Genomic DNA, 23,829 nt, shown 5'->3' with positions numbered 1-23,829 from the left:
GAGTTGAGATGAAGAAAGAAGGGCAAAAAAGTTGATAGATTATAAACAGTCACTTGTCAGGGGGGAAATAAGCCATGAGAGGATGGGTGCAAGTTCCATTTGTGCCCTCTGGTTATCATGTCTCATTCCTTTTCAGCATCCATTTTTCCACTGCTCCCGATGCTTCAGTCGTTTATTGCACACCGGTTGGAGTTTTGGCCGCCGATTCTGGTTTTGATGTCAATACCTCTTTCTCATCTAAATTTTCAAACGAAAAACCCTTTTCACTCTACTCACTGCCCTATTTCTTTAAGCTTTTTAGCAGTATCCTCTCACTCTTTATTTAACAAACGCACTATTTCTCGCCCTTCGAGTCTTGGGCTTTTCCCTTTCTTTTCTTTCGGACGTTAAACTCATATCGGTCTTTCCCCGTCTGTTCTTTCTTGAGTGCGTAATACCTATATTTGTTGATGGCCCTAAACGTTTTCTTTTATACATGGCTTTTTATTTGGTGTATGGACCTTTTGAAATAAACCATTTCAATCGTAAGAAAAAAAAAAGAAGGAAATGCAAAGCTATTTTATAGCTCTCTATATTCAACTATAATAAAGTTTATTTTCAAGGAAATTGTCATGATTATTTTAAGCTTTCTTGTGTAATCGACATTTGGTGCTATAAAAAAATGGAGTCGAGAAGCTTTCTTGCTTTTCTGTAAAACAAAGATGCCGTTTAAGAATATTTTTTTTTACTGGTACAGTAAAAATGACGGCATACTTTTTCAAAACTACCTTCCTTTTTTTGGAGATTCAGGGGTTCTCGAAAAATAAAAACGATTGTTCAATACCCGGGAAACATCGTCAAAGAATCGCCTTCTTAAGGTTAGTAAAATTGCGCGTAAGACAAGCTTATTTTACATGAAAGTAAAAAAGCATTTGAGACAGGGCATTTATCAAGTCTCCTTACTATTTGATGTATAAAGTATGAAAGCGTGTGAAAGGATTTATACCCTTCGTTGAAACAACCCTTACTTGGAAGCATTCTTTTCCTTTCAAAATGACCAGACTATTTTTCTAATTTTCCTTTTGGATGAAATCCATCTCTGCTTATAATCAAAACGCGTTTTTTTTTTAAAAAAAAAAAGATGAAACATAAAAGTAGTTTGTACAAACAAGATTTTTTTTTATTTATATAATTTCACAGGGAGCGAAAAAGGTTATTTACGAGATTATGTTATTTAGAATTGGTAACCAGTTTGTTCAGTGTAGAGCTTTTGAGCTTCTTCTTCAGCGTGCTTCTTGGCCTTTTGACGGTCAACCCAGTCCATACCCTTGGTTTCAGCAAGATGGTCAATGGAAGCAGCAGCCAAAGCAGCGAGCAAGTTCTTGGCGACGTGGTGGTCATTTTCAGGGTTAGCACCTTCTTCTTCCTTCTTCTTGTTGTAAGCGCGCATAGCAGCGAAACCACCGGCAGCAGCAAGGAGTTCGTGGGTCCATTCGGCCTTGTGTTCTTCGTTTTCGATCTTGTTGTAAGCTTCTTCGTGGTAGGACATGGTTAGAGTATGAAGAAAAAAAAAAAACGAAATGTGAAAACTTGTGCTCTTTTATAGCTTTTTTGACAAATACATACGCCCCATCAGCTTTTTCCTTTTTTCATCTATCATCCGTATATATAAAAAATACAAATTCCGAAGATTTTTTTTCGAGGTACAAATAATATTATGCATAACCAAACAAAAAAGAAAACAAGAGTGACGCGCTTATCTTTTTTTCAAGTTTCCCAAGCACATTCCAGTTTTTGTTATTGTTACCTTTCTCATTTTGTTTAAAAAGATGGAGGGTTATTTTCCCATTCGTTTTGTTATAAAGGGACAAATGATGTTTTACTTTATGTAAAGTTTAATAGCCGTGTAACGCCACAAGCCCTTTTAGCTTATTTTACTAAGCCGAAAACGGATGAAACCTAAACATTTAAGGTTTTTTACAAGTGAAAAAACAAAAAAAAAAGATAAAATAATTTATTACCAACGCATTCGGTTCTTTTTACTTTTATTCAGTATAGAAAAGTGATTCTGCTCGTTTAATAAAACACGACACGTATTTGATTAAAAATATACAAGTCCGTTACATTGCTTAATATTACAAGTTACAACTCCTATCTAAAAAAGATATACCCGAAATGAGGCATTTTATTCTTGGCAAACATGCGTAGATGTAAAGAGAGGGAAGAATGTAAGTTTTATTGCTTCTATGTTAAAATTTCTACACCAGTTTCAGTAACCAAAAGTGTGTGTTCAAATTGTGCTGAGCGTTTTCCATCTTTTGTAGTCGCTGTCCATCCATCAGGCCTATATCATACACGCGCTTCAATATCCGAATGAATACTAAAAAAAAAAAGGTTACGTACCACATCAATTCTTGATGGACGCCTTCACAGATCATTGGTTCGATGGTAAAGACGTGGCCTGGTTTTACAACACCAATTGCCTTATTGTCTGTAGATAGCATAAGATACCGAGTCAACTATTTCAATCAAACTTACTAGCATAGTGAGGTACATTGGGAGCACAATGGAATAGCTGATTGATGCCATGTCCACAAAAAGCACGAACAACTGAAAATCCATATTGAGTAGCATGATCCTCAATGATCTTTCCAAAATCACGGTATCGAATACCAGGTTTCACTTTATATCTTTAGTATCACACATACACACCTACAAAAAAAAACAAAAAAAAAAAAACTTACCAGCAGCAATAGCCAGGTCTAAACATTCACGAGTGACCTGAACCAGTTTCTGTCCGACCTCATCTACGTCGCCCACAAGGTAAGTGGCATTGGCATCACCGTGAAATCCACGATAGAAACAACTGATGTCAATATTAAGAATGTCACCGTTTGCAAGAGGACGTTGATCAGGAATACCGTGACAAATGACTTTGAAGGATTAAATAAAATGTTAGACAATCGTCATCTCATTTACCTTCATTCAAAGACCTATTAAAGCATACAGATCAGTCATTTTATTGACACGATATAATTCAACTTTACGTGCAGCAAGATTTAGGAAAATAATTGTAATTCAGTGGAGAAGGATAAGCTCCACGTTCAATGGTTGCTTCATGAACAATACGATCAATTTCATCGGTTGTGATACCCACACGAACCGCTTTAGCTGCGATATCGAGTACTTCTCGAGTGATCTGTTTTGTTATTAGATACATGCTAGACTCACTACTCCTCTTTACCTTGCATGCTTCCTTGACGCCTTCAATTTCTTGGGGGTTCAAAACCTTGATTTCAGAGCTTCTTGCCATGAATTCAGATTTAGGAATACCTTTTTTTTTGGCATTAATAAACTCGTTTGGATTTCTTTTGTGATTACCTGTTTCAGCATAATCAGGTCGTTGAATCTCTTCAGGTACTTGACGTCTGGGGGAAAGAGGGTAAACAGCACGAAGAGAGCCAGCATATTTAAATGTCTTGAAAGGTTCATAAGGCTCTTTTTAAATATAAGCATTCCAACACCTTTTTTCTGCGTACGCTGCTTTTAATTTACCTCTGTGATTACCGTGATTTGCTTTGTGAACTCCCTTTTATGACAAATGAGTTAATGAATACATAAAACCTTTATTTTTACCCAACTCTTTTTGAAGCAATCTTGAGAACAAAAGAATGAACCTTCAGTCTTGTTTAATTTAATACAAGTAGGACACTGAAGGTGAGCTTCGTTTTTACAATCAACTGCGGCACAATTGGGCTTTTCTGACATTGAGAAAGTTGAAAAAATATAGTAAAAAAATTTTATTTTTTGAAACTGGTCTGAATCCCTCTCTCTCTCTCTCTCTCGTTTGACGCGCGGTGGTTTAAACCTTTTTATTATTTGTTTCCACTTTGTGCATGATTCTCCTTGTTCACTTGATGATTCTAAAAGTGAATTGATTATGTATTCAAGATAAGTCCATTGGGTTGTGCCGTTCTTAGTTCCAATACAAATGACCGCTGCCCCCTTTTATTTGGCATCAAATAACTCAGAATACTGTGAATTTGTAATCAAGCTTTATAGGCAAAGAACACAACAGACTGTCATGTTATCTTGTACAAAAAGCTGTTTTCTCACAGCAGAGTGTGGCTAAGAGAGATTGGGATGCAGATTGTGTGATGCAATAAAAAACAAGTATAAAGTTACAAATTTGAATTTATAAACTTTTATTTTTTGCAATTTGCTTTAGATCAAAGTATGAAGAAGAAAGACTGAATTGAATCAAACACTTGTATAGCATGCCTTTTATCTTTTTGGTTTTCTAGTTATAAAAGAAGGTCATTTGTTGGCAATGTACTTGAAATCTGTATCTTTTTTGCTTGGTCTTGATATACATGTACCACATTCAATTACATATTTATTCTCCTACTTGAAAATATTTTCTTTTTTTCTTTTTTTCTTCAAAAACAAATCATGTCTTACGCACCTCAAAATGCCGGTTATTACGGAAATCAACCACCTCAACCGCAAGGCGGTTACTATCCTCCTCCACCCCAACAACAAGGCGGTTACTATCCCCCACCCCAACAACAAGGCGGCTACTATCAACCTGCGTAAGATATAAAGAGAAAAAAACACTCATGTCTTTGACTGAATCAATCTCTCTCTAGTCCCCCTCCTCAAACTGTGATTGTTCAACAACAACCTCAAAGGCATGATGATGATTGCTGTACGGCTTGTATGGCTGGTATGCTTTGCTGTTGTTTATTAGAAGAATGCACTTAATATCCACCTTCCAACATCTTTCATACACAACCTAGAAGTATCTAATAAATCGATTTCTAATAATCAAAAAAAAAAAAAAAAAAAAAAAAAACGTGCAAGAAAAGTTGTACAACATAAACATACATTCAGAAACTCTTTTGCCATTCGACTTATAATATTTCCATAAAAATACAATTCAAGCCTTTCTTGCCTATTTGTGTATTTATAGCAACTTGAAAGATGAATGTTCTTTATTTGGGTAAATTATCGGGTAATTAAATACCCTTTGGACAGTACCATGGATCATGAACTATGTTCCTGATTTATTATTATTTGCCTGACATGTTGATATGTATCTAGATAAGGTAAATCAACGGAAAATAAAGTCCAACTGTAAAGCAGTTTTGTGATGTCTAGTACACTGAGGCAAAAGTATGATGAAAATGTATTACATTTGACTATAGAAACAGCCAAAAACAAGCAAAGGCCCACTTTCTTATTTCTCAAAAGCTCCCTTTTCTCTTTTCCAAAGATACTAAAGATCTAATTCCTATAATAAAGATTCAGACTTGGGCTTTGTATGTTACTAGGCAAGGTGAGAGAAGATTTTTTTTTTTTTACTGCTGAAGATCGCCTTTTGAAAACAGTCCGGTCCGGAGATACACGGAGGCCCCTTCTCCTCCTTTCACCATGTATACATTATTACTACTTGAATATTATAGATTTCCATCCATTAAAACTTCCTCTTTTTTCACTATTTAGGCAAGTATATCAAGAAACATAAATATAAAGAACAGTGGATGAAATCATTAAATCCCACTGATCTCGATATGACCATAACAGGAGACTAACATCTTCATTTTCCTATAACTCAACTTTTTTGTATCACTTCAACATTTTTTCAATTCATCCATCACATCATTTCAACATTCTATTTTTTACACTGACGTAAACAGCTATGGGTCGTGTCATTCGTGCTCAGAGAAAGGGTGCTGGATCCATCTTCAAATCCCACACTGTCGGTCGTAAGGGTGCTGCCAAGTTGCGAGTTTTCGACTTTGCCGAACGCCACGGTTATGTTCGTGGTATTGTCAAGGAAATCGTCCACGATCCCGGAAGAGGTGCTCCTCTTGCCAAGGTTGTTTTCCGTGACCCTTACAAGTAAGCGGCTCGAACATGCCCTTTGAAAGCAAGCTATTGAACGTGTTTATTAGGTACAAGCTCCGTACTGAAACCTTCATTGCCACCGAAGGAATGTACACTGGCCAGTTCATCTATGCTGGTAAGAAGGCCTCTTTGAACATTGGTAACGTCATGCCCTTGGCCTCCATGCCCGAAGGTACTGTGATCTGTAACGTTGAAGAAAAGGTGGGTGACCGTGGTGCTATTGCCCGTACCTCTGGTAACTATGCCACCATCATCGGTCACGGTGATGATGGCAAGACCCGTATCCGTCTCCCCTCCGGTTCCAAGAAGGTCATTCCTTCCACCTCTCGTGCCGTCGTCGGTATTGTTGCTGGTGGTGGTCGTATCGACAAGCCTCTCTTGAAGGCCGGTCGTGCTTACCACAAATACAGAGTCAAGCGTAACAGCTGGCCCAAAACTCGTGGTGTTGCCATGAACCCCGTCGATCACCCTCACGGTGGTGGTAACCATCAACACATCGGTAAGGCTTCTACCATGGCCCGTGATTCTCCTGCTGGTCAAAAGGTCGGTTTGATTGCTGCTCGTCGTACTGGTCTTTTGCGTGGTACCAAGAAGGTCAAGGATGCTTAAATGCACACTACTGTTTTTATTTTGGTAGATTCAGAACAAAAAAAAAATAAACAATATGCAAACAAATCAGAGGATACAGACATGCGTGTGTGAGAAAGCTACACATTTAAAGATGATACAGCTTTTTTAGACAAGTCGTTGGTTTCCACCAAATTAGGAAACCTTTTTAAGCGGAACCACTTAAACTTTGCGATTTTGAGCGACTTTTTTTATAATTTCAAAAAATTGGTTTTCTAATGGGTAAAAAAAAGATCTTGTTGAACAGATGAGAGAAAAGTTGAAAAGAAAGTAAATCTTATTTTCTTAAAAAAAAAAAAAAAAATAGCCGAAAGCGTAAACGACTTTATTGCAGGTACAATAAAGCATACTATTTAATAAGGAAAAATATAATGATGGGAAAAAAAAAGTTTTTTTAACATAAAATTCTATGGATTGTTTTGCTTTAGGTTGGATCAGTGGTGTAGCAGGAATTATTGTAGGAAGTCCTTTAGATGTTTTAAAAGTAATGGATATGAATAAGATGATGTAATATTAAATTATTTTGGTACAGGCAAGATTACAGGCACCGATGGATAAACAGCAGGAAAGAGGATCTTGGAATACATTAAAGTGCATGGTCCAGTTAGAAGGGGTAGAGTGTAAAAGATAGGTTTCTTGTCGATTGACATCACCTAGATAGGATCCATGTTCAAAGGTGTTCTTTCACCCATCGTTGGTTTAGCAGGTTTAAATGCCCTCTTGTTTTTAGCTTATGGGACCCTCTTGCGTTGCTTTGAGTATGAAAAGGAACCCAGTTTACTACAAGTGTACCTTGCTGGTGCAGGTGCTGGGTTTACCTGCTTTTTATTCTCAACTCCTACAGATCTAGTCAAAATCAAGGCACAGATCACAAGGCTTCCCAAGAGCAGTTTACAGATCACGAAAGAAGTGTATCAGGCGAGCGGCATAAAAGGTGATGTCCTAGAACGATGAAGGAGAGGATGCGTACTGAATGACTGTAGGATTCTACCAAGGTGGGCTGGTTACCGTCATGCGTGATTCACCCAGCTATGGTATCTATTTCTGGGCCTATGAAGGTCTGAAACGAGGCTTGGATGTGAACGAGACAACAAAAGAGGCTTGGAAGTTTCTTTTGGCAGGAGGTTTGGCAGGGACCCTATCGTGGGCCTCTATTTATCCACTGGACGTGGTCAAATCGCGTCTACAGATGCAGTATGAAGGAGACAGATTTGAAACCACAAGGTTATTGGTGATCGATCGACCTTATATGTCCATCAAGGACTGTATCCTGCGTTCCTATCGATCAGAAGGCATCGCTGTCTTCTTCAGAGGTCTTTGGCCAACTCTGTTAAGAGCATTTCCCGTGAACGCGGTTACTTTTTATGTTTATGAATTAATGATTGGTATTTTGTAATAAACAAAAAGGGACTCTTTTTTCCCTTCTCTTTACCCTTTCTTTGCTTACCTTCTTCAATCGTCTCATGCATCCTTTCTTGTTCCTTTAATCGCGTCAGTCTTTTTGTAACATAAACAAGACAGTCTTTGCGAGATGGGAAGTATGAAATGGTATAGAATAGAACAAATAAACAAGTCAATTCTTTATTTAAAATGATGGTTGAAAATACTCTAAATTCAAGAAAACAGATTTTGTATAATAGATCAAGTTGTTCACTTTGACACAGCAGCTGTTGGCTTCATCACAGCCGTAAGAAGTGTAAAGAGATGATGATTAAAGCGTAATAGCAAATAAGATGCAGACATTTTTTTTTTTTCATTTCATCTTGATAAATCATAGACAAACAAATCAACAACTGATATTATTTCAGACGATATTGGGATATGTGTCATGCTTTCTATTGTTGGACTCTTTGGTAACGTTTCTAATCACAAAGCACGTTTATAGACGAATCAACCAAAAATAAAAGGACCTGTTCTTCTGTATTTGACTAGTTGGACTATCAATAAAATAAAAAAGGATCGCAATGCTTTTAGGAACGAGCAAGTCAATGAAGTCCATGCTGAGCGTTACTCGCGTGCCCTTGATCACCCGATTCTTGCAAGACAGCCCAAATACCAGTGTTTGGACCATGCGTTTGTGTTTCATTACTGATGATTGTCTAAAGAGGTAGTGTAGTTAGACAGTTGAATCGTTGGAGTAGACAACCCCTAATCGTCATTCTAGACTCTCCTAAGGATAAGTTGGTCATGTTTTATTCTTCAGGAATGATGGTGTGATTTTTCATTTAACTTTTGTTGGGCTCTTTTCTTTCCTGCTGTTATAAATTCATTGTTTTATTCAGCATATACAGTATAGGTCATGAAACACCTTGTATAGCATCTGCAATACACGTAGAATAGACTTCTTGACAAGACTCGCTGTTATTGAAGGACAACAAGCTGAATTTGAAGACAAAAAAAAAAGGGCAAAATGAATACGATATGAAACCAAAAACTGTTGTATCACTTGGGCTATCTGCACTTGTAGCAACTATCACGAACCGATTTGGAGTATGAAACAAAGTACATCAAAAGCAAAACAGCCCACGCTTTCAATCAGGCTTACACAAAAGTAAAACTGGATGCAGATTTTACTCTTCTTGCCTGTTTTTCTTTTATTATGGCAAACATCATCTGCAGGAGATGATGTGATTTGCTAGATACATAACCAGTGGTTGTCACTGCCCTGCTTTTTGTTGTCCCTCTTCATTCTTATGGGTGTACCCAAACCAACGGATGGATTCCTTTTGGACACTTGTTCCAGGTTGAACCTTCAAGTGGTATCACGATCGCAAAGATGGCAAGCACTGGAGTTTCCCAAAGGCGCAATAGAAAAGGAAGAATCTGAATCAAGGGATGTAAGAAGCTATTCTTTATTTAGTGCAGTTGATGGCGTTCGTAAACAAAGAGTATGGCTTGTCTTCTTGATACCCTATTGTTTTTTTTTTTTTTTTTTTTTTTTTTTGGAATATAGACATGTGCTATGACCCCTTTGATAGGAGTCCACATAGCTGTAATCCTTATTTTTATATTAAAAAGATTCAAAAATGGATTCAACGATCGAAAGGATCAAGGAAAAAAAAGAACTGTCAAGATTCAGATGGATTGGCGCTTGCTCTTATCAATCATGATATTCGCTTTTAAAAGACATTCAGTATACTCTAGAGACGCCATTCTTGTTTATTTTGATAAAGGTTTAATATAACCATGCAGTAAGAGTGTTATTTCAGGGTTGAGATACATTCAATCAAAAGGATTTTGGAATACTTTGTATCACATCGATTTCTTGTCAACAATTATTGTTGGTATTTCACCTCAGACTGATAAAGCTTTTCTTGTCATTCAATACACCCTATACAATGACAAACACCCTCCAAATGGTTTACCAACTGAAAATTGTCTGTACGTTGGTCATAAACAATACTATTGTTTTTAGTGGATAGAATGTTTTCTTTGATCAAATAACACGAGAGAATAAAATGTAATACAAGTTTCATCATCCTACTTAATTGGGAATAGTCTCTTGTATTCAACAAGGACACAATAAACCAGTATCCATTTTATACAGCAAGTCGATCTAAAACGGTTTTGGTTACTCCCCTCCTTCATGATAACAAACCAAGTTGAACTCAGTGAGCTATTTCACAAAAAGTGCATGCTGTCCTTACGATCACATGGCCAAATAAAAGGTCACTGTGTCCAAGATGACTGCCATGCCTTGTTCAGAGACGTCTAGTTTCTTTCAAAACAGACTGAAGCTGTATATCATTCGATGATTGGCACCACCTGTTTTGTACAAAGATGGAGGAGAGGGACATCTGATGAAGATCGCAAACAACTGTCTTGTCTCAAACGAAGCAGGCTGACATCAGTGGCAGGATGACTTTTATCGTGACTTGTCTTTTTATAGTGGACAGCGATCTCTGTTCTACATTCTTTTGGTAGCATCGTGATACATGGGATGTTTCAAAAGCATTGAATAATGCAATTAAAATCGTGTGGGCTCTAGAAAAAAGAGATCAACCATCGCATATTTATATTTCATCGTGGCCTTTTTTTAAACATTTCTATCCTATTTTGAAAAAAGAGAGAAAAGCCTGTGGATAGATTGAAATAGAATTGTTGAATAAAGTGTGTATTTCAGGCTCTTGAGCGATTGAACATGTGGAGGAGATTGGCTAGTATTTCGATTCAGATAGGTTGTATTTTCTTTTGGATGGATGACTTGTAAGTCTGTGAGGGCTAAAAATGAGAGAAGACGTGATATGACCATGAATTAGGAAGACTTGCTATGTAAGGGGTTAATTGGAAGATAATCAGTCTATATGAAGAAGTGCTAATGCAGCCATGCATAATTGGATAGACGGGCTTTATTCGAGTGGCACCTGATAATATATTGATTTATTGAGTACTCTGACTAAAACACAGTGCGTCTATCAATCAACAAGGAGGGACGATCATAAAGTGTGAGATACAAAAAAGAATTCAAATGGAGCATAATTAGGTTTTTTATTTATTTTTTACTACAGAAAGATGACAGTGATGAAGAAGGGGATGATACACTTAAATATCTACAATATTTGATAGCCGCATCGCTTAGATTTGTACATCCAAGTAATCCTACAACGACCAGATGATTACTATTATTGGTTAATGCACGAATACTACTATCAGTCAAGCAAGACCAGCGATTGAGATCAAGACGTCTTAGTTTCTTCAAGTTTTTGGCGACACAGATGATGGTGCGGTCAGAGACCAGATCTCTTTGTCTTCTCTGTTCGATGAGGCTTTCGAGATGTCTTGTTGATTCGGGAGAGAGTGTGGGCTGTATACCATGATTGGCTAGTGAATCCAGTAAGCCAGCGAACCTGTGTAGGCGGTGATCATCATCCAGGCTGTTGTTTTGAAATGGATTGAATGGTGTGCTTCGGCTGGTACTTGGCTTCTTTAGGGATATATTTAGGTTGGTGATATTAGGGCAAAGCATGACTAATTGGGCAATGTCTTGATGCTTAAAAGGAAGATGGGCGAGGTCGAGCACTTCAAGTTCTGGACCACAGTGATGCGCGACAGATTGGATGGTGCGGGAGGTCAAGCGTGTGCAGTCATTCAGATAAAGTTCCTGCATGTTTTTCCCAAGATGAGCCAAGAGATGGTCCACGCCCTCGTGCGTGAGGCGAGAACAACCACCGATGTGAAGTGTCTTGAGCTGACGACAGCTTTTGGCCAGATAGTAGAGAGATTGGTCGGTGATTTGTCGGCAATTTTGTAAAATGAGCGTACGGAGGTTTCTGGACACGGGCGAACGGGCCAACTGGCGGAGAGATTCGTCTGTGATGGTACGAGAGTTGGAGAGAGATAACGTTGTCAGTTTGGGACAGTGATGAATGATATACCGGAATGTGTGATCATCCAAGCTGGATGCGATCAGTGATAGATCAAGGTTGACGATGGCGTGTCCATAGCAAGTGAGATGGACTGGAAAGTTGGTATCAGCGCCATCAGAAAATAGCCGAAGTCGTTTGTTATCCAGATTGGAGAAGGATGGAATGAAACGAATAGGACGAGTTGGGGTAGTTGATTTCCACAAGACTGGGATAGCAAGTTGATTCCACTTTTTGGAGACAGTGATCGATTGAAACAGGCTGTCCTTGTCGAGTTGATTGAATACTTTGATGAGTATTTCATTGGGTAGTTTTGGTAAGGAGAATTCTTTTGGTTTACTCTTTATTTGACAAAAATCCCTTACTCTGATTTCAGGTAATTTTTTTGTTATTGGCTGTGGTCTTTGTCTTCTCGTCTTGACTTGTACACCAGGATGTTCATATTTAACTATATAAATAGCAGCACGAATAGTTGATCTGAAATGGATATACAAAACAACAATAAAATCAATCCAGCTGAAAATCCACGTTATAAATGAAATAACCATTTAAGCAATTCTTTAAAAAAAAAGTTAGGGGGGAAAGAAAAGAAAAAAAAAAAAAAAAAAAAAAAAGAAAAAGGGAAATGAAATATTCTTTTATAGTCGTTTCATTACCCCAACTATTTTTTTTTTTTTGTTTAAAAAAAAACTTTTACCTTTTTGTTATTTTTTATAAAAGAAAAAGACTTGACATCAGAAATAGAAAAAAAGAAATATAAAAAAAAAAAAAAAAAAAAAAAAGGCGGAAGGATGGATTCCGAATGTTGTGATACAAAGCGACATCACATGTAAACAAAGCGTTTTGTTATACATAAACGTCTCTTTAGGTTGAACAATAAACGTTTCATGTTGTCTAATGACGTTTGAAGTATGTGAGCAACCACGCATATACAGTTTGTATACCTTGAAATGTACACACTCATTTTATACTCAAATATGAAATAACAAGGAAAGAAGAAAGTAAATAAATAATTCAGCCCAAAAAAAAAAAAGTGTATGTTGTTTAGTGTTTCTTTCGTGTTTCACACAACAAACTTACTTCAAGTCAATTGATGTTTGTTGATCAAAACATCTTTACACAATAACTAACACAAGAACCATTAAAGAATCGTATTTGTGGGGATGGGGCTTTGTGTATTTTAAGAGGATGTTCCTGCATACATATTTAACAAATAGCCATCACTTTTCCCTTTCCTTCAAGACAAAAAAAATAAAAAACTACATTCTCTTTCTTTATTGTTCTCATTGTCTAGAACTATCCGATGTTACACTTATCGTAATTCATCAATCATTCAAACATTCTTTTTTTTTTTTTATTTGCATTGTTTTCACTCTTCGGAAAATACTAATTTCAATTTCCTCAGCTCCCTTTCCTTCTTTTCTACCCCCAAAAAAATACGATTCTTTATTTTACATTAATTTACTTTTAAACTAAAATCAAGGGCTTTTTATACTTGCACATTCCTCAAGATGATCTTTTCTTTTTTAAAAAAAAAAGAAGGGTGACACGAAAGCACAAGCACTGAACGGAGTACAAACACACGGAGATTGTTCAAAGAGACCTTTCTTTATTGATTCATCCTTCTTTTTGTTTTGTGATAATCACTATTTAGGAAAATCAAACGAGTTTTTTTGTGATAGCCAGTTTCAAATCTATAAAAACCAAGAATGACAAAATCATTGATTGCACTTAAAAATTATACTCTATTTTAAATAATTCACCCACGGAATCTCACCCTCCTTTCAAAAAACCTGATTTTGGTGAAACACCAAACCTTTTTTTTATTTTGTCATTGGTTCATCCATCTTTCTTTGTAGAATAAAAAAGGTGATGCCATTCCCTACGCAGTTACCAATCAAAGAAATAAGAAAGAGTGAATAACATGAAACCTTTCTTAAACTCCCAAAAAAGGGTTGCATTGTGTCATCCAAAAAGTTTATTCTTCACCCAATTCGATTCCGACAGGCTTATAAGCAAAGACCTTTGTAAAGTAGAAGCCAGAGAGTGAACTGGCTCGACTTGAGAACGGAAAAGAGAGAAAGAGAGAGAAAGCGACAAGAGTCTGATGTGGAAACTATCCTACGATTGAGCCATAGGCACAAAAGATCCACAGTGAACGCCACATCAGTTCATAAAAGCCACAGGTAGGTCAAGGAGAGAAAGAGGTGTGTTAGAGGAACACAGGATGGACATCTTGGATAAATAAAATGGCGTGTCGCTTGGGATGTTGAACAGTGGGTGCAGTGTAGTTGAGGCTTCTTGCACCTACAGGATGCGCACGGTTCATAAATGAGAAACGAGGTGATGATAGATGCAGATGAAGAAAGTCGATCGACACAGAATCACAGTAGCTTAAAAACTATAGAAAAGGAGACGTCTTGTTAGAATCCCCAAAGAGGCATCACTCGATTATAAACAACAAGCTACTCACAACATCTCTCTTGGACAGGTAAATAACAGAGTAAATAAAGTAGTGTTTGTGATCATATCAGGCCCTGGTCACTGACAAACATCGATTTCTAAATCCAATCCACTCCAGGCCACACTCTTTATGCTCTTGCCAAAAAAAAATAAATAAAGGATGATCAGAAAGGGAATATCAAAAGACACGCCAATGATCTTGAGATGGGCCATGTTCCACGCTACAGTCATTTGGATAAAAAGGCTACAAGTGCTCAATGGTGCAGTACTTGATGCCAGAAAAGTAAATCATTTTTCTTGGCTGTGTTATGTCATTATCTGAGATTTAACCAAGAAAAGTGGAATGAAGCTTTTGTAATTATTCGTTCCTTTGTATACACTCATGAGGTAATACTAAAGAATGCTTACTTGTTTAAAAGACTAAATAACACCAATAAAGCTCCTCTTCGAAAAATACAAACGCTTATATATTTGAACAACAAAACGATGTTCGACTCGATGAACTTGGTTCCAAAATCTCTGCTATAAAAAATGTATTAAAAAAAAACAACAACAAATGCACATGTTCATCTCTTTTGTTCTTCTCACAATCAATCTAACTAGATTACTATTGATATTCACCAAGATGTATCAGATCAAGATCGATTACTTGACGAATCTGTAAGTTTTTCTCTCTTTTTAAAAAAAAAACAAGGAAAATCATAAACCAAACTACCATCACCATAGCATAACCAATTCAGTGGGCTTTCTTCGACACTCTCCAACTCGTTTGGTAAAATGAATCGAATGATATCCAAAAGACACCAAAGACAATTATGTTTTTATGTGACGATTGCTCTATTTGTATTCTTTGTACTTTATTATGGATTGCCTCTCATTTCAAGTCTATTGGGTTCTTCATCTGGCCAAGATAATCCTGATATGTAGTAATAAAAACAAGAACAAGAAAAGAGAGGATTGATGATCTTGCAAAAGTGTGAATGAGCAAAGAGGCACCTGAATTCAATCTCAGATCTGCCCTTGTTTGCTCAAGTCATTCGGAAGAAGATGGGATGCGTTGGGGGTCTCAAAGTGCTTTTTGTTTTATTTGTATGCATCAAGCTGTTGATGATGAGCAAACATAAGCTGAATTAAAATCTGATCCTATTGAAGGCACGACACATCCATTTATGCAGCTCGCTCGTCACAAAGAGTGACATGTACATGCCTAATGCGATCCATCCTATTCAGATCCAGGCAGCCTCTGTAAGGGATTCTATTTTTATCATCATCAGGGGGGGGAAGGGATCGCTTCTTTTGATTGCTTTATCGACTTTTGCTTCATAAAGAAAACATGAATTGTTTTTCTCAAGCACAAATAACACACATCATCTCATCTACCATAACGCGTCCTCACCCAATTGAACCTCTCTCTTTTTTTTAAAAAAAAAAAAGAAAAAAAAATTTGTAGGTCGATCCCTTTTCAGAGTTGGGTAGGAATGAATGGATCAAAGAACAAAAGGCAAGCTCCAGTGAGCCATGTTCGTCGGTCTTTAAGGACTTTTAAAGATGTTTAGCATTTGAATCCTATTTCCAGATTCCAAACAGTGCAAATGCTCACTCGAATCCTATTTTTTTTTTTTTTCTCATTTCTCTCAAAATATGTTTGAAGGCTTCCTTTGACGACTTTGAACTGTAAAGAAAAGGTTTCGTCCTAATTCTCATTCATCTCCATCTAGTTTCAGAACATGACTGAACCTTTATCTTTCATCCATAGTAGGTACCTATCCAGCCATTCACGCTGTCATCTACACTCAATTCATCTGCCATAAGCATGCAATGAGGTGGCGAATCGGTAAAGGGCTTTAGCTAAAGAGTTTCTAAACTGGATGAATGTTTTCATGAATTCAACACCACACGTCGTCCAGTGGATCCGCACTGCTTTTCAAAAGTTGTTTGATGCATCCCATAAAGCAGACTGTGTTCAGTTCTCCTCTTTGATCACACACAGACTTCAATCACCTTTCATGCTATTTCTTTAAGCTAAGGTTGGTTTGGAACGTCAAAACAAGGTTTACCAAAGATGCCCCGATCCCATGTGATGGGAATTGTCTTTTTATCTTTTCGGAATGCTGTGTGTCATGAAATTCATAACCCAAGTACATAAGACATGATAACAATCGCTTTATGGCAGAGCAGCCAGTTGCCATTTCAAATATTGATCCCCCTTCTTCTGAGCAACCGTAGGCTGATCGTGATAGCGGTCGCTCTTTTCGACTATTCAGCTCACCTAGTGTCAAAATGCGATCGGACATCAGAGCGTTCGTTGATGTCCTTAAAGCCAACCTGTCAAGAGGGAAACGACAGATGTCTATGAGCTTTGTTGTTATTGCCCATGGAGGATCATGACTTATTTTTGAGAGTTGGATGGCAGTAAAGAAATGGTGAGATGATAGGATGTCACTAAAGTATGTGTCTCTGTGTATATCAACAATCACACAGGACATCTTTTTTTTTTAATCGTCTTTCATGACTAGCCATGTCTGTTCTACCTTTGTTCTATCGCTGACCCTAGGCTACATCCTTTGTGAACTGACAGATTGTGATAGAACACAGATAGGAATGATATGACTCTTCTTGGTGAATCGTCCAAAGGTGCTCGACATGATCATCCACCTTCTTCATTTCTCCTTTCTTGTTCTATGGATTGTCTGGATAAACTGTACACTTGTCCCGCACCGAATAAGATTAAATTTTAGTAAAGCTTTCCATCTATGATTGATAGACTGTATAACTAAAATAAGATTTAGGGTATTTTTAGCTTAATTTAAAAGAATGAAACCGAGCATGAATGAGTTGTGTTGCTCACGATAAAATGATTGTATTTCCTTCTTTAAAATATCTATTCTCACTGATGATGTCAATTTACAGATGATACAAGCCTTGTACAACCTTTCTTGCAGATTTAAAAGAGATTTCACTCACTTCTTTTCATCATTTAATTTAATAGTTTAAATTTCGGTCAAGTTGAATAAAATTGGAATAATTCAAAAATAACTACCAAAGTTAAGGCAAATTTACTAAAATGCCATTTCGATTACAACTGGGATTGAAATAAAGTGTCCCTGTGATCTGTGGAGTAACCCCAAGAAATGTAATGCAACCTTAACCACAACAAAACAGTCGCAGAGAAAGAATCTGGTTGTGTCCCCTTGAATTCTTTCATCCCCAGGGCTCTGATAGTCCACTTGATGCCTTTGCACATGAATGAAACAAAGCACTTTACCTTTTTTTTTCATCATCTGCATCACTCTATTTTGTACTTTATTCTACCGATTTTCGTGCATAACCCACCATACCAAACCTGTTTCTCTTCCCATTCTTGTCTGTGACCTTGGTATTTGGATAATCCAGTTGCCATATGATTGACTACATCACTTGCTGCAGAAGTAAAAAAAAAAAAAAAACAAAGGGGATGATAAGAACTATTAATTTACAAACTGCTCATCGGATCTGTTTGTGTAAGAAATCACAGTCATATCAATCTCCTTGGAGTTTATTTTTCTTCTTGTGTAGCTTGAATTTTTCCTATAAGTCATCAACAGAGAAAGCAATACCAGCGAAGGGTATCCAATGTGAGTTGCTTGCTATAATTCAAAGATGAGGATGACATGATTAGAAAAGATGCACTTGGATCGTTTAAACTGAGGCTTCATGTTTGTTTCAGCAGGTATAAGGGTTGAAGGACCCAGGTATCATTTGAGCGTAAAAGGACAACTAAATATTCGTAATTTTGTGAAAAGAACTGGCCTCAAACGGCTTGTTTCATAGCATATGTCTAGCTCTTTGTAATCTTTTTTTTTTTTTTTTTTTTTTTTTTTTTTTGGCAAGGCTTCAGTAAGTTGAAAATCCGCTTCAATATTCTTTCTAATTAGGATTCTTCTACTATTCTTCTTGGTATACTTTATAAAATACTATAATTCATACATCACATAAGTTATCAGCCCTCTTTCTGTCATGTATAAACGAAAGGCCATCAAATAATTGCAGGCAGCCTATTAAACTTTATACAAAAAGCAGCGATCCAACGACAACCATGCAGCTTTCAATCAAAGATGAACTAAACGCACTTTACTACTTCATCTAAACCCTAATTGAACCCTTGTGAGGGATAATTGAGCTAGTTCTACATGAACAAAGAACAAGAGGTGTTTATGGGAAACAATCAGCGTTGGAAAACATGTGCTGTTCATGATGGATAGTATGCCAGCAAGAGTTCAAGTCAAGGATAGAAATAGTTGCAGTAGGTTTACGATAAAAGTGTCCTGGTCACTTTTCTATTAAAAGACCCATTGTTCAAACCATACTTCACATGCGCTTTAGATTGCTTTGTTACTAAAAAGTTTGGGGGGGGAAACGATAGGCGCGTGAGTTCAAGTGGAGTGGTAGTCAATGTAAAAATAAAGATATCAATTTATGCTAATTGGTTAATTTAAACATCAAGTTTGGATTTAAAACAACGCTATAATAAAAAGCGACGCATTGGCACTGGGAACACTGTTGTATATTGATTATTTTGTGTCGTGTTTCCCGAAAAAAGAAGAAGAAAAAAAAACATTCGATCTCTATGTCCCTTTATACAACCATGCGATAATAAATAAATTTTGATTGAGTATCTTTATTTTCAAATTATAACCCTTCATTTCCGAAAGAATTAGTTGAAATAAGAAATGAGGCTTATGTGAATAATATATATAAATAATTTAACAGCTTAATTATACAAATAAAAGAGAGAAAAAAAGAGAGAGAGAGAGAGTACGTGTAACACGTGTAATATAAATGGGGTAAAAGAATAATGTTGTACATTGAAGCCTTTAATAATTTATTTTTATAGTCCAAGTGAAAGAGCAATGTGTAAGCAGGATAGTGAATGACATTATTTTCAAACGGAGTTAGCCTGTACAACACCAAAAAAAAAGAGTAAAAAGAAAATCATAGTCTTTTTTTTTCTCTCCTTTTTTTTATCTTCTTCTTTTTTTTTATAAAAAGACTTTTTTTTTTTTCTTCATTAAAAAAAATAGTTTGCTTTAATTATTTTTTTTTCTTTGTGTGTGTGCGTGTGTAAATATTTAATTCTATTCCTTACTATTATTACTATTACTTTTATTATAAACTCCACTTTTACCAATGGCTACTACATTAATACAACAACATAATCCTATTTTATACAAGACAATGAATGATGAAGAAGATGAAGAAGATAATATTGCTTTATCCAACTATATAACTTCTTATCAGGTAAATAATACTTGTTACACTCTAACCTTTATTTGGTTATTGTGTTTATTTTTAAATCCTATTTTATGCACAACCTTAACAATGAAAAAAACGTGTTCTCTTTTAGAAACAAGAACATTGGGTACAATCAAAACAACAAAGAACAAGACGTCGAAGAACATCCAGTTCTAATTCTTGCACTTCTTTCTCTTCCCAAGCATCCAATAATCATCATCGTTCTCATACAAGTCATCTCAGAAATCAATTTCAACCCAACACAATGCCTCAAGAACCTCATCGTCGACCTTCTACTTCATCCTCTATTGTATCAGAGACACCCAAGGTTTCATTTTCAAAAAGACTTCGAAAAGTATTTAGTATGAATAATATGAAATCAAACAAAGATTTATCTTCACTCAAAGAAAGAAATGGCTCTATTGTCTCTATTCCTTCTTCTGTTACTTCAACTATGTCAAAGGACAGTAAAATGTCTTTTAGGAGAAGATCGATTGCTTCACTCACAAGTCTATTTCAAAGACACTCAATACAAGAAGAGTCTGTACCAGAAGAACAAATAAAACAAGAAACCAAAAAGAAACCTGGATTAAGAGTAGATACAAATCAACAAAGAAAAGGTGGCATGAAAGGTAAGATGAATACCAAATCAAGTCTTGTGCCAACGCTCACTTTTTATTCTGCAGGACGTAGTCATAACAACCTCATCCCTGATTCACCCAATTCAGTTATTTCATCACGCTCTTCTATTTCTCGACTACCACCTCCTATGCTACCCAAATTCATCGAAGCCCTTCCTTCACCCACACCTTCCTCTTCTTCCTCTTCTTCAGCATCAGCTAGACAGCATCTGGACGACGCATTTCGAGTAGGTCTGCATTATCCTATCGGTTTACATGCTTCTCCCAGGTTAAGACCGGCTGCTCCTCTTCCTTCTTCTTCTTCAAGCTCACTGTCCAGTGAGAAGAAGAGGGTGATTCAGTTTTGTACAACGGTTCAAGTCCACGAGACGTTCTCTGCCAACGATTATGATCGTCGGTGTGATGCGAATGCGACCTGTCAAAAGCTGACACCGCTGAGCGTCATGAAGATCAAGCAAGAGCTGAATGAATATAAGCTGACAGAGATGGAGGTCCATGTAGAAAGTAGGCAATATACACAGTTCTTTTTATAATAAATCATATACCTTTTTGAATTTCCTGTCGTTTTATGTATGTGTGGCGTGAAAATCCTAAAATAGATCAAGACGCACACCATCTTTTTTTAATTAAATCAATGATGTAATTCATACCACTTGTTTCATCCCCCCCTCTCTCTCTCTTTCTTTTCACTCCTTGAAACAAGTTGCTTCCTATCATGGCTTTTAAGTCCCAGAAAAAAAAAAAGGCTCATGAAAACCAAGTCACAAAAGTGACAAGCCAGGATATCCCCCTTCAATGAAAAATTTCAAACTTTTTTTTTTTCCTTTGCCAAAACATGTTTTCAAGTGTATCTAGACAGTTTGTTCGTTGTGCTTCAAAGAGAACCAATGTAGAATGATAAGGAATGATAAAACACATGACCACTAACACCAAGCATAGGCCACAAATATAAGATATGCTTCCTCTACAGCTTATGAAGAAGCACTTAAACTTATCGAGACTGACAAAAAGGAACGACTCAACATGTTGAATAGAGTTGAAAAAGAAATTGCTCGTATATCAAAGAGTAAACAGAATACTTTATGATTTGCTATTTTTAACTCATGAAAATAGACGGTACACCTGCTCAATTAAAAGCACTTGACGCCTTAAAGTTTGACTTGCAAGTAAAGTCTGAATTGAACGAACCTGAAGTTCAAAAAAACTTTAAGCTTGGAAAGAGTAAGTGCAGCCTAGGATGTGTAATGAGGTGCTAACGAGTTGGATAGTTGACATGTCAAAGCCAGTATATCGTTATATGCGTCAAAAGCAATTTGAAAAGGAACCCAAGAGTAAATTGATGGAACGCTTGACGCAAATGAATGTTATCCCAGACCTGATCGCTCCTGGATTAAATCCAACGGTTCAGGTGAACATCAACTTACCTGAGGGCAGCATTGAACCCGGTGTCTTTATCAAACCTGAACAAGTAAAGGGATCATTGATAGATTTTTTTTTAAAAAAAAAACTCATGTTGTATATGTAGAGTATCGAACGTCCAGAGATTGAAATCACCAATTTCCATACTGAAAAACGATTGTATACCTTAATGTTGGTCGATCCAGGTAATAAAGACGACCGCTTGGTAAAGAATATGTCACTAAACGCTTGTAGATTCACCTGATGTGGTTAACAAGACATACCAACAACACTGTCACTGGTTATTGTAAGTTTATAAAAAGAAGAGTGTATGTGTATTGACTTTCTATCAGAACCAATGTTCCACTATCAGCTACAGAATCAAAAGTGACAGGTGGTGATGTCGTATTAGACTATGTTCCACCTCACCCTCAAAAAGGAACCAAATATCACCGATATACTCTAATTGCATTTGAACAACCCAATGAAGGACAAGACAAGGTGGATGTGAAGGTGGATGGAAGAGATGGCTTTGATGTGAAACTGTTGGCACAATCGGTTGGATTGAAACCTACGGGTGCTACCTTCTTCCGTGAAGAATGGGATGATTCTGTTAGCAAGATTTATAGTGAAGTTCTTAGTAAGTCATCTTTATGTGCTAGTGTCTAGAGAGACTAATGAGTATTATTATTAGAAACACATGAACCAGTTTATGGTAAACCACCCAGAGTACATCGTATTATCCAAAAAACTATTTTTTAGAGAGAAATATACTTTTTAGAGAAAAAGTGTTTAAACCTTTGCTTTTTGATCAACTTTTTAAATAAAAACAGTAACCTTTTTGTAACTATATTTATTAAACAATGGGGAAATTACGTCTATTGAGTAAAACAGCCTTCAGGGTACGAATGTCACTCTTTAAACCCGAGAGATCCATTTTAGTATCCTGCGGTAACAAGGCTAATTTGATGCCTATCAAATTCAAATCAAGATACGCCTTGCGTCCTAGCAATTGATCCTTTGTCTTTTGAGCAAGTCGTTGGATCTTTTCATTCAAATCGGCTTGATGCTGGACCAAGGCGTCCATGAGCGTATCCTGGTCGCCTTGATCGATGACTGCATCTAAATCATCATTCTCGCTATGATATTTTGATAGCGAATCAAGCATTCTATCCACGACTTGTTTACGTTGATTGTAACGATCCCGCTGATAGTCTGCAATTCGATTGAAGACGGGTGAAATGAATTTCTAGTAGAGACATGAGTATCCACAAACTCTTTCATTTTTGCATCCTATTTTGCTTCTTTACCTTCAAGACACCAACGATAGCCGCCGTTAACCCTACGGTACCGATGCCAAAGAAGACTGCCAGGGCAAACACTTTTTCTGCTGGCATTGAAGGGGTAGGTGGTAAAGGATGATATATAACTTGAGGAATATGCGTTCTTGGAGGAACGATAGGTATCCTTGCTGCTGTTGTAGGCAGATTAGTAGTTGTGGTTGTGGTTGTGGCAGTGTCAAGAGTAGTAGTGTCTCCAGCTCTTTTGAATGCCTCGTCAATCTCCTCTTGCGTTAAACCTTTCTTTTCCAAAAAAGCAGTCTTTTTGCTTTTATCTGCTGATTGAACATTAGGAGAAGAAAGAAAAGAAACGGCTGATTTCAATAAATCTTCTCTTAATTCTTGTTTATTAATATTACTACTACTACTACTATTATTATTATTATTATCTGACATTATTATTATGTGTTTAAAAAAGAAAAAGTATAAAAAGTGTGGGGAAATAAGTAAAATAAATATTATCCAATTAAATTTGAGTTATCATGTTAAGCTGACTCATTCGAATTAACAGCATAGACTACCACTGCGAGCTGTCTTATCGGAGCGGCTTGTTAATAAAATAGAGTTGGTATCGTTCATATCAAGTTCTAGTTGTGGTATTTTAACCATTTTTGCTATTTGTGTAAATGCCTTCTCAACATTATCCCCATTTTTTGCACTTGCTTCAAAACAAGGTATTTGCATTGTATCACTTGAATGAATCTCTGCCCAGGCTCTTGCTTGTCTTCTTGATACTACTCGATCATCAACATCAATCTTATTTCCAATGATAAGCAGCGGAAAGTTCTTGGCTTCTTCTAAAGGTAAAGATGACTGCTTCAAGAAATCCTCTCTCCA

General features: G+C 36.7%; 12 protein-coding genes across 12 annotated transcripts; 8 read left to right on the top strand and 4 right to left on the bottom strand.

The window, feature by feature from the left end:
• Positions 1-1,213: 1,213 nt before the first annotated feature.
• Positions 1,214-1,528, bottom strand: RO3G_11459 (uncharacterized protein; the record flags this gene model as incomplete). Its single annotated transcript, XM_067666043.1, has 1 exon — positions 1,214-1,528. The coding sequence occupies one exon, from the start codon at positions 1,526-1,528 to the stop codon at positions 1,214-1,216; it is 315 nt and encodes a 104-aa protein (XP_067522144.1).
• A 695-nt stretch (positions 1,529-2,223) lies between these two features.
• Positions 2,224-3,292, bottom strand: RO3G_11458 (methionine aminopeptidase, type I; the record flags this gene model as incomplete). Its single annotated transcript, XM_067666042.1, has 7 exons — positions 2,224-2,323; positions 2,383-2,470; positions 2,518-2,661; positions 2,724-2,912; positions 2,959-2,972; positions 3,027-3,178; positions 3,224-3,292. 7 exons carry the CDS (start codon positions 3,290-3,292, stop codon positions 2,224-2,226), a joined length of 756 nt encoding a protein of 251 aa, XP_067522143.1.
• Positions 3,293-4,431: 1,139 nt separating this feature from the next.
• RO3G_11457 (uncharacterized protein) lies at positions 4,432-4,743 on the top strand (the record flags this gene model as incomplete). The annotated part of the gene is made up of 2 exons (XM_067666041.1): positions 4,432-4,571; positions 4,629-4,743. 2 exons carry the CDS (start codon positions 4,432-4,434, stop codon positions 4,741-4,743), a joined length of 255 nt encoding a protein of 84 aa, XP_067522142.1.
• A 937-nt stretch (positions 4,744-5,680) lies between these two features.
• RO3G_11456 (60S ribosomal protein uL2) lies at positions 5,681-6,498 on the top strand (the record flags this gene model as incomplete). Its single annotated transcript, XM_067666040.1, has 2 exons — positions 5,681-5,883; positions 5,937-6,498. The coding sequence occupies 2 exons, from the start codon at positions 5,681-5,683 to the stop codon at positions 6,496-6,498; spliced, it is 765 nt and encodes a 254-aa protein (XP_067522141.1).
• A 684-nt stretch (positions 6,499-7,182) lies between these two features.
• On the top strand, positions 7,183-7,912 carry RO3G_11455 (uncharacterized protein; the record flags this gene model as incomplete). Its single annotated transcript, XM_067666039.1, has 2 exons — positions 7,183-7,450; positions 7,500-7,912. The coding sequence occupies 2 exons, from the start codon at positions 7,183-7,185 to the stop codon at positions 7,910-7,912; spliced, it is 681 nt and encodes a 226-aa protein (XP_067522140.1).
• A 1,297-nt stretch (positions 7,913-9,209) lies between these two features.
• Positions 9,210-9,639, top strand: RO3G_11454 (uncharacterized protein; the record flags this gene model as incomplete). The annotated part of the gene is made up of 2 exons (XM_067666038.1): positions 9,210-9,393; positions 9,470-9,639. The coding sequence occupies 2 exons, from the start codon at positions 9,210-9,212 to the stop codon at positions 9,637-9,639; spliced, it is 354 nt and encodes a 117-aa protein (XP_067522139.1).
• A 1,369-nt stretch (positions 9,640-11,008) lies between these two features.
• Positions 11,009-12,427, bottom strand: RO3G_11453 (uncharacterized protein; the record flags this gene model as incomplete). The annotated part of the gene is made up of 1 exon (XM_067666037.1): positions 11,009-12,427. The coding sequence occupies one exon, from the start codon at positions 12,425-12,427 to the stop codon at positions 11,009-11,011; it is 1,419 nt and encodes a 472-aa protein (XP_067522138.1).
• A 2,075-nt stretch (positions 12,428-14,502) lies between these two features.
• On the top strand, positions 14,503-15,269 carry RO3G_11452 (uncharacterized protein; the record flags this gene model as incomplete). Its single annotated transcript, XM_067666036.1, has 3 exons — positions 14,503-14,625; positions 14,946-15,002; positions 15,069-15,269. 3 exons carry the CDS (start codon positions 14,503-14,505, stop codon positions 15,267-15,269), a joined length of 381 nt encoding a protein of 126 aa, XP_067522137.1.
• Positions 15,270-16,622: 1,353 nt separating this feature from the next.
• Positions 16,623-16,730, top strand: RO3G_11451 (uncharacterized protein; the record flags this gene model as incomplete). Its single annotated transcript, XM_067666035.1, has 1 exon — positions 16,623-16,730. One exon carries the CDS (start codon positions 16,623-16,625, stop codon positions 16,728-16,730), a length of 108 nt encoding a protein of 35 aa, XP_067522136.1.
• Positions 16,731-19,508: 2,778 nt separating this feature from the next.
• RO3G_11450 (uncharacterized protein) lies at positions 19,509-20,787 on the top strand (the record flags this gene model as incomplete). Its single annotated transcript, XM_067666034.1, has 3 exons — positions 19,509-19,619; positions 19,726-20,245; positions 20,300-20,787. 3 exons carry the CDS (start codon positions 19,509-19,511, stop codon positions 20,785-20,787), a joined length of 1,119 nt encoding a protein of 372 aa, XP_067522135.1.
• A 302-nt stretch (positions 20,788-21,089) lies between these two features.
• On the top strand, positions 21,090-22,414 carry RO3G_11449 (uncharacterized protein; the record flags this gene model as incomplete). Its single annotated transcript, XM_067666033.1, has 8 exons — positions 21,090-21,143; positions 21,194-21,320; positions 21,368-21,475; positions 21,523-21,722; positions 21,780-21,858; positions 21,908-21,959; positions 22,006-22,292; positions 22,347-22,414. 8 exons carry the CDS (start codon positions 21,090-21,092, stop codon positions 22,412-22,414), a joined length of 975 nt encoding a protein of 324 aa, XP_067522134.1.
• A 398-nt stretch (positions 22,415-22,812) lies between these two features.
• RO3G_11448 (uncharacterized protein) lies at positions 22,813-23,388 on the bottom strand (the record flags this gene model as incomplete). Its single annotated transcript, XM_067666032.1, has 2 exons — positions 22,813-22,821; positions 22,963-23,388. The coding sequence occupies 2 exons, from the start codon at positions 23,386-23,388 to the stop codon at positions 22,813-22,815; spliced, it is 435 nt and encodes a 144-aa protein (XP_067522133.1).
• Positions 23,389-23,829: the final 441 nt, after the last annotated feature.

The sequence above is a fragment of the Rhizopus delemar genome, genomic scaffold, assembly GCF_000149305.1.
Source record: "Rhizopus delemar RA 99-880 supercont3.9 genomic scaffold, whole genome shotgun sequence".
NCBI lineage: Eukaryota > Fungi > Mucoromycota > Mucoromycetes > Mucorales > Rhizopodaceae > Rhizopus > Rhizopus delemar.
This window is presented reverse-complemented; position numbering and strand designations above follow the sequence as displayed.